Source organism: Olea europaea, chromosome 10 (assembly GCF_002742605.1).
Source record: "Olea europaea var. sylvestris chromosome 10, O_europaea_v1, whole genome shotgun sequence".
Taxonomy (NCBI): domain Eukaryota; kingdom Viridiplantae; phylum Streptophyta; class Magnoliopsida; order Lamiales; family Oleaceae; genus Olea; species Olea europaea.
The window spans coordinates 37,216,023-37,226,138 of NC_036246.1; the positions used below are offsets into that span (position 1 = coordinate 37,216,023).

A 10,116-nucleotide genomic window follows, 5' to 3' on the forward strand; every position below is an offset into this window, starting at 1 on the left:
CCCCCCCCCCCCCCCCCCCCCCCTTTTGACTTCTTCACTCAGGTCTTTCTCGACTGTCAGCAAACTTCATTGAAATTCAATTATAAAGTGCAACTTATCAGACGTGTAGACGTGGCCTCGAACAACCAATTGAAAAGAAGGGGCTCAATTTAAATTGGGCTGTTTCCCTTGACCAAATGTTAAAGGACTGATTGGACCAAGGCCCATCATTAGAAAACATAGCAAGTGAAAATTAGGTCTAATTGGTAACTGAACTCATTAATTTGATCACTGAACTTTAATTTGTTCTGAATTAACCTTTATTTCCGTTTCAAACTGAACTTTAAATTTTGTTTCATATATATCACTACATTAATCTCCATTTTAAAATCAATGTTAAATTTTATGCGTCTAATTTGTTAGTGGCCAAATTTTATGAAAATTTGAATCCACAATTTTTGAATTTTTTTTTCTGGTCACTACATTGATCTCCATTTTGCCCACATCAAAATAGGCCCAGTAAATGAAGACCTCATAAATGAAGACCTCACAAAATTGGCCCAGAAAGAAATATGGGCTGAAAACAGTAACAAGTGACATGAATAGCCCATGAAAAAGGTCCAGCTGATTGCAAAAGCCCAGAAAGACGTTATTGCTGACTACTTCTGAGGTGGCTCATCTACTAATAGCCATAGGGTTAAAAATACATTTAACCCCTTTTTATTTAATTGAAAAGCGAAAGGTTGATGAAATAAGTGATTGAAATTTAATTTTTTTTTTAAATAAGTTTTAGAAAATGAAGACCAAATATGGGCTTAGTCACCCAGTTAGAGCGGTATATCTGTATCAATTTCTTTATCCGTCTCCTTTTTCGGTTAGAAGTTAGGCTTCAAACTTTTATTTAATTTTAGACATTTTTTCCTTACACTCTTTTCTTGAATTTATGAAAACATTGAAAGTATGATTAACATATTTTTGCCTAATTCTTAACATCCAACAAGGGAAATCCATCTAGTTGGACTAATCATACGTGAACCCTTTGCCTAACACTTGCTTGGGATTCACCTGCGCCTTAGGGAATGGTAAATTTGAGTAAGATATTGTAAAAAGAAAGCATTTCATGAAATCAAAGATGCCATAATATTATTATCAGATATACATAAAAACTTAACACTATGATGTCCACTCTGTCCATTGCATCTTATTGAAATCAAAGTGTGTTTTCTTCTATTTTATTTTCAAATTGTTTGTTTCCCTATCAATTTCAAAAGACAACTAGTTCAACAATGTGCATTTTACGTAGTCATACGATGGAAATAATGACTAACAAAATTTTCTCTAATTCATCATGTCAAAATGTCTAAGATAATATCTTATCTCAGATATGAAATTTTTGTGCCTCACTTGAATGAAAGAAATTTTGATGGTCAAAATAAAATAACATTACAAATTACGTGACCAACAATATTTTTAACCCTACATCGACATACACAACTGGCATGTCAGTCCAATTGATCCAACTCCATAATTAGAATGGTTAAATAAAAAAGAAAATACAAAGTGTTTAAAATTTGAAACACGGAGGACACATCACCATCAATATGAGGCAAGAAGGAAAGAGAAGAAAGTTCATTTAATCTTAATTCTCATCTTCACGTTTATGACGGCCCTTCTTCTCCTTATTAATAACTCCTTCCATTAAATATGCTTCACTACCATATATCCATGCACCTATATGCATATAAATAAATGACATATTCAAGTATTGACTCGTAGAAAAGTAAAGAATCAACGATCGATCTAGTGATAAACCAAAAGGGGGGAAAAATTGGTGTGAACCAACCAATTCAAGGTTAACCAAGAATTTTCAATCTTCGGCCTCTAGCGTTTTTTATTGCGTTAATCTGCCTAGTTCAATCTTGTCGCGATGTGCTTACACGCTAACTTAATGTATGGGTTTTCTCGAATAACTAAATACGTAACATCCCAAAATTTTCTAGTAAAGATTTTTAATATTTTAGGGACTTAATTTAATGATAGAATAAATGTTATTAGGGATTGTAACTAAAATAATATTATGGAGATTGAAAATGCAATTTTATAATTGCATATTTGCCCAAGGGTTATAGATGCAATTTTATAAGCAAAGAAATAATTGCATTTGTGGTCCAATGTCTAAAGATGTAATTTTAAAATCCAATCAAATGATTGCACATTATCATAGGAGTTAGATGTGCAATTTCATAAATTGCACACTTAACCCCTACCATCAACTATAAATAGAGGATACTTGTGAAATGTGACATATCATTTTTCCCATCATTTTCATTCCTTAAGATATTGATCAAGGAAATCGCGAAAAAAGTAAATATTAATGTTTTTCAACTACTGTGTAAAATACATTAATATGTGTAAATACGTATTTATATGTGGTCGTTTCTTTTGTTATGCGACATGGTAGTATGTTACATGTGCATTGAGTTTATTTGAAAAACGTAGGGATAATTACGTTTTCAAGATCATGCATACTTGTATTGTCGTGCTAATTGAGTTGCAGTTGAAAATCTTGAATGTGAATCTATTACAGATGTACAGTACTATTGTGTCTGAATAACTATACTGCTTTGAAACTCCTCACGGTTATTAAGGATAGCCAAGGATAGGATATTTGGAGTTTGGCACTTGTATACAAGCAGTGCTAGGAGGTCCCTTGGTGGCCTTGGGACTGTGGATAGGCACCTTGAGTGTTGTATGTATGTAGGTTAGGCCTTGAATTTGATATATTGATGTGGCATCCTGAGTCTTGGTGGGCAACGATGAATGCGTTAATATTGGTTTGCGCGCAGGAAAAAGGCCATATTATTTTGAGCTCATACGATACACTATAATAAGGATTTGGGCCCATGTATGTTTGACATGCATCATTGCATCATCATATTTACTGAACTTTATGGTTCACGTTTTGTATTTTGTATTGTAGATGCCACTGCTAGAGACTGAAATTGTTCGAACCACCAGACATGCAGAAATTACTGAGGACCTCAGTGCTATACGTGTTATATATAGACGTACCCACTATACACGCTTTTATACGGTGATCGACGAGGAAGAAGAGATCGAATCTTTTGAAGATGGTGAGGATTTTGTAATGGTAATGATTGATGTTTACAACTTGGTCACTTGTTGTTATGTAAACACTCTAATGTATGTAGAGTAGATAGCAATGTGATATTGTGTAAAATAGGAAAATGATGCCTAATAAAAGAGTGTAGTGAAAATAAAAGAATTTTGACAGACTTTGATATACTGCCATATCAGCCTACTGTAGAATAGATTTATAGGAAACTTTTGAAAAATCTGTAGGCATTTCTTTTGATAAAATTTTTTTGGCAGTCATATGACTAAGGTGTAATGAGGTGTATTTTGTAAAACAAAATTTTCTTTTGGTATAATATAAATTTGACAGTTCTTTTAACTCTTTATATTACAAAATTTGATTTTCTTGATATGTTTTGATTTTACTACAAGATGTTTAATATGATTTTAATCTAAGAATAAAAATAAATAAATTAGTGAAATTAAGAGTAGAGCGTCACAAATATATATAATTGATATTTTATAATAATTTTTGTATCTATCTAGGTTTATGTCGTGACATTCATAATGACGTTCAACTTTACTCATTTAATGGTTGTACTTGCTTGTCTAACAAATTTACATATTATTCTAGGTTTATTATTTTTGGGTAACTCACTAAAACATGTGAAACTCTTTCAAAAGATGGCCGTGTATCATGTGAAGGGACATTAACATTTAATACCCCAACCTCCACCAACCTCGTGTTATAAATCTTGTCCCATTTTTCGATTTCCCTTTGTAATGTAATATTTTCATGTTATCAAAAACAAATGAAGAAAACAGTGTCTATTGCCCTTTTCTTGATGATACTTGCCACTGGACACACTCTTCGGCCTTATCATTGTTAGTGAAAATTTGTTGTTTCTTTTATTCTTTTTATACTAGCAGAAGTTTTACTTCTAGAGACGGAAATTTTTGTCGTAAATTGTTAGTCGAAAGAGGATCGTTAAGAGAAAGTTTGTTATATATTTGTTTGTTCATACTAACTTTTAGATGTTCCCCGCGAACATGTTTCAGTTGCCCGCCAAAGCAAAGATCCTTTCAAGGGTGACCAAAGTCACATGTCCACTCGGGTATGTTTCCCAAACTAATAACATTTATGGTAGCGAGAATTATATAATACCCGACTCTGTTAAAGAATAGGAAAAAGTAAAGTTTTGTTCATTATACTGTATCATCTTGTTCAATTATATATACGTTTTTCTACACGAGCTTCACAAAAATAGAGAAATGTTACGCTAAGCACATCACTCCATTGATGGATAATGAATTTAATTCAAATATTGAAACTCATCATAAATTTATACGTCAATGATTGATGTGTCGTGCATTGGTGCTTAATAGATCATTTCTTTCAAAATGAAACACATTTAAGAAATAAACAAATTAAATCTTTTCTGTTATAGTGCCAAGTAATCGATAAAAAAAATGCTCTAAAAGTCCTTTTTTTTTTTTTTTTACTTAAATATAACTATTTTCCATCTTATTATGTACAACGAAAGTTACACAATTCTAGTGTTCATTTCAATATATGTGTCGATTATTGCCTCCAATTTCTATAAAATATCCTTAGGAGGAAGCGAAGGGAGACGGACTAGGAATGGAACTGTACCCGACCGGGTCGAGCTTGCCGGATTGTTCGCACGCATGTGGGCCGTGCGTCCCTTGCAAGAGGGTGATAGTGAGCTTCAAGTGCTCGACCGAGTCGTGTCCCGTCGTCTACAAGTGCATGTGTAAAGGAAAATACTACCACGTTCCCTCCAATTAATTGTAGACAGCAGACTGTTTATGCATTTGCCTTAATTTGTCTTAGCTTAATTTTCCCATTTAGCTTCTAGTGCTTAGTTAAAATTGCAAAATTGAAGCCATTTTCTTGTGGATATACGTACTAGAAGTTGGTCTCTAGTCTAATTTTTTAGGAAGAATCGTCCATAATGTTAAGTTCATGTGACTTGCACATGACTTACTTCTTGAATGATAAATCAAGCCAACACTTGATTTCAATAAAAAGGTAAATAACTAAAGAAAAAAAAAGAAAAGTAAAGTTAAAAATATCCTTACCAACCCACTTTGGCAATTAAACAAGACGCCCAATAAAATTTTTATGTTCAATTCACTAATCCGTACATTCTATCTACAATGTTGTTAGAGCGTGATTTGTGAGTAGACTATAAGAAATTTTACTTTTAGCAACGAATACTTTTGTAGGAAAAAGGTTATTTTGAGTTGTTTCATAGAAAAGGAGTCGAAGAGAAAATTTTCAATGTAAAATTTCACATCGTTACAAAAGTGAAATTTTTTGTATTACCTTTACATAGTGCTAATACAAATTCATGAAAATAATTAATGTGGGACGGAGTGGGTTGAAGTTAATTAAGTAAACTCACATATCTCTTTGTGAATTTTGATATAAATTTAATGCATTAGTCCATCAAGAAATTCATTTAGTGACGAAAATAACCTTAAAAGAATATCTCTATATTTTATCTAGATTACTGACTTTTCTATTTGGTCTAAACCAATAATTCAACTCTCACAAATCATCAGATAATTAATGATGATAATCACAATAATAAAATCAATATTAAACATCAACAAAAATCATGTCTATTTTATCATGACAACAATATCCCTAAAAAGTATATATACGATGTAGTGACCATTTATCATGGCCTTGCTTTAATCTGGCAAAGTTTTGATTTTGAGCAATACAAGTGCAACCAAAAACAGTTCTCAAGGCTTGTTGATGGATGCAGATGAACCCTACCAAGTGTACAAGATGAAATTTATTGACAAAGATGTCGATTTCGTTTAATGCTATATGCTTGTCAGATTGTATAATTTCAATACTAGAATAATGTCAGTTACTTTAATTTTGGTCGTTCTACCTTCCCAGGCTCCCTTTGCCAGAGGTCTTACAGGGCCTCACACAAAGGCAGAGAGGGTCAGTTTTTTTTACAATTTTTTTTTTTTTTGCATGTGGGTCCGACATGGGCCCACCTCATTGTGAGAAACATGTACAAGGTCTGGTAAAATTTTTTATTGCACGTGGGTCCAACTTGAGCCCACCACATTGTGAGAAGCCTGTACAAGGTCTGGTAAGCTTCACCCCGACAGACCAGCATTACTCCTTTAATTTTGAATATACATATAAGTACATTCACTGAATTAGTTTGTATCTATTTGTGCATGCATGGTGCACATACAAAGCACACATGTCGCACACGATGAAAAATGTCCATAAAAATTGTTCACACTAGCCAATGATATATATAAGTAGTTTTTAAGATTAATATAATAAATTAGAAGAAAGTGAACCTATTCTGATGCTATCTGTAAGATCGAAAATTAATTATCTCATTTAAAAATTAATTGACTTCCCGTGAGAGAAACTATTAAATGAAAAGATTTTTATTTTTATTTTTGAAATTATTCAATTACAGAATGTCAAACAACTGTCAAATAGAATGTACACCAATCATGATTATTTTTAGGGGGAAAAAAGGAAAATTCCCAAATCAAACTCAAAATAGATGCCAAAGCACAAATATATCTTGCAAATTTGCAATACCAATTTATCCATTTGAAATAAATTTATATTTTCTCATTAAATAAATTAACCGAAGAAATTTTTGAACAAATAATACAATATTTCATGCAATATGATACGTGGAATGATTATTAACACCTCAGAGTTCATTGATTCAATATGCAAATGTCGAGAATTGGGCATAATGAGTGTTCGAGGCCCATTTTTTGTATATAAAAAAAATAAGTTTAACTTTCTAGAGAATGGGAGGTTCAACATGGACAATATTGTTAATTGAAACATATTGCTGAGTTTATAGTGTCTTCGCTTGTTGACAGCTGAATTTATATATGACATACAATGTAGATTTCTGATAATAGAACTTGTAAATAGTGATTTTTTTTTTTTGGAGATTGAATAGTTAAAAAGCAAGAAATTTTTTTTAGATCCACGTGCAAATTATTTTATTCTAAAATTGTGTCGTATTGCTTTAGATCCGGCAATGTTTTCAATTTATGCAATACAAGTGCAACAAAAAGGAGGCACCCTTGAATCCTCTTCCATAAAACATCTCAAGGCAGTTGACGGATGGAGAAGAATCTAAAAAGTGTACAAGATGAAATTTATCGACAATGATATTGATTTTGTTAATGCTATGTGTTTGTTAAGTTGTATGATTCTAAGACTAGAGTAACCTGTAACCTCAACTATTCTAGTTTTGTATATGAGATATATACATATGAGTAAATTCGCCAAATTAGTTAGTATCGATTCAGCTTCAAGCATGCATGTTTCACGCACAGAGAGCACGCACTCTCTCACGCAATGGAAGAGGAACTTATCTTACGGAATTTAACCATCTCATTCCAAAATCGACTTCAGTAAGAGAAAGCTAAACCTTTTATAATATTTGATAACTCTTATTTGAGTAACATAATGCTTGAAAAGGCGGGAGGAACAATCATTCCTCTACTCTTTTGAAAAGGTGGGCAAAATATGTAAGAAAACTATCTCACAATATTATAGTGTCGTCCGCAAATTCGTATTCTAACAACAGTTTCTCCTTTGGTCCCTCTACTCTTCTAAAAGTAATAGATAAGCAATACCATTTGTAACTGTTGACACATAAAAATTCAGCCCAAATCGAACAACCCAAGGAGTAAAGCCCAATTGAAGGATCCCCAAATCGGATAGCCCAAAGAACGAAGTCCAATCGAACGAATCAAGGTGAAGGCCCAAATAAGGGGCCCAAGAATGCGGTAAAGCCATCGCCCAAGTTTGCAAGTCGCCCAGAATCTGAACGAATGGAGTGTCATACGGTCGCCCAGAGCTGTTATTCTACTCTCGCCCAAACCTTCAAGTCACCCAAGGTATCAACAAATATAACGCATCGTGGTTATCAATGAATGCAGTTATCAAGGTAGTTGTTAAAGTAGCCTTATCACGTTCCACGACTCAAAGAATTCAATCGAAAGCAGTTGAACGATGAATAATAATGGCAGCAGTTAAAAGGCAGTTTCATGACAAAATGGCCACTACAAAGAAAGTGAGTAGTTATAGGACGATTAAGCAGTTTTTAGGGTAGTTAATTACAAAGAGATCGTCTATGAGGTATAAAAGGGAGAAAGGACGCAGAAGCAAAGGACCGAATCCAAAACTCTCGAACAGAGAATATGTAATTTTCATTTCCTTAGCTTTTAGACTTAAACATTTTTCTTTCTGTAACTCGTGTGCTTGCGCCCCATGGAGGCACGTTGTTTTTCATTCCCAATTGTAAAGTTCATCGCCAATAAAAGAACACCCCTTTTTGGGACTTTGTCTCAAGAGGTTTCGTCCCTTACACAACCGTCTGATCCTTTTTAATTGTTAGCGACTTAACCCGCGCGAAACAATTTGGCACGCCCAGTGGGACAGTGGTGTAAGGTGTTGAAAATACAAAAGGTGAAACAATATGCCTCAGAGATCCGACAAGGAAGGAGAAAGTCAGGGAGGAATCCAGTCTGTAATCGAGCGATATGAGGAGCAGCATGCCTCTCCACGAACAGATGGACAAAATCAGAGCAGTAACAGTCGTTACAAACCAATGACGGAGTTGAGTCCTCGAACCATGCGTGCATTGCTTGGAGAACTCACGCAAGACGTCGTTGAACAGGTAAACCTTCGAAGTATTCATAATATGGAAAGATTTACACAAAATGGAAATGCACACTATGACAATATGGCCAAACAGCTAAAGACGTTAAACAAAACAATGAATAAGTTAGTAGGCCAAATATGTCAACCGGCTATACCTCTTACAAACCACTTTCAAACCAGGACAATTGGGGGACATAATCCCTCTGTCCTAAATCCGAATCAAGGGGTGGAATCGCTTTCTGGTGCCTCTACTTCAAACCAAGGAGGTACTACAGTGCCAAATCAAAATAATGGTAGTGACATGCCTACCTTGGGGAGAAATTCAAACGTGAGAGATAATGTCATAAACAATGGACAGAATATTCCACGTGGTAATGAGGGAACAGATGTCCAGGCTAACGGTAATGGATTTAATTATGATAATTTTGTTGCCAATCAAGGACCAAACATCAGACCTCATGCAAATCAACCGGTTAATCAGCCTGTAGGAATTCCATATGATCCTAATGTCATGTTGAGGAATCAGATTATGGAAATCGTGCAGGATCAGATGGCCTTTGGGGTGCGTCCTGTCATTAGACCGACTTACACAAAGCCATATCCTGATTGGGTTGACCAAGCATATCCATGGCCTAGAGGGTATAAAGTGCCAGAATTCTCACTGTTTACTGGTTTAGGAGAGGTGTCTATTCTAGAACACATAGGGCGATTCACGTTGCAAAGTGGTGATGTAACCGATTACCATAAAATGAGACTTTTCCCTAGCTCGTTAACAGGAGTAGCTTTCTCCTGGTTCATCAACTTGCCAGCGAACTCTGTTCAAACATGGCAACAACTGGAACAGTTGTTTCATGCTCAGTTTTATAAAACTGAATCTGAAGTCACGTTGGCTGATTTGACGAATTTACGTCAAATGCCAAATGAATGGGTAGAAAGTTTTCTCCAAAGGTTCAAAACAACAAGAAACAAGTGTTTTGTACCTCTGCCCGAAAAAGAATTTGTCAAGATCGCACAAGGCTGCTTGAGCTTTGATTTAAAAAAGAAGTTCCAGGACAAGGAATTTTCCGACCTTTTCCAGTTGAGTGCGAATGTGATTAGGTATGAGCGACTGATAAGAGAAGAAGAACAAATGAAAAATTCTAGTAAAGGGACTTATTACAGAGACCCAAATTTTGACGTTCATACCATCGATGACGAATCGTATGATCAGGCCGAAATGTGTTTGGCTGAATTAGTAAAAGGGGATACATATACTTATCCCATAATGGCCAAACCTAGACCATCGGGCAAAGATGAACCCATAAAGGATGGAAACATAAAGGCTAGAACGTTCT

At 34.5% G+C, this 10,116-nt stretch overlaps 1 protein-coding gene across 1 annotated transcript; it reads left to right on the forward strand.

Moving 5' to 3' along the window:
* Positions 1-3,863: 3,863 nt before the first annotated feature.
* LOC111402760 (protein EPIDERMAL PATTERNING FACTOR 2-like) lies at positions 3,864-4,999 on the forward strand. Its single transcript, XM_023031098.1, has 3 exons — positions 3,864-3,960; positions 4,135-4,190; positions 4,691-4,999. The coding sequence occupies exons 1-3, from the start codon at positions 3,888-3,890 to the stop codon at positions 4,883-4,885; spliced, it is 324 nt and encodes a 107-aa protein (XP_022886866.1). The 5' UTR covers positions 3,864-3,887; the 3' UTR covers positions 4,886-4,999.
* The last annotated feature ends 5,117 nt before the right edge of the window (positions 5,000-10,116 follow it).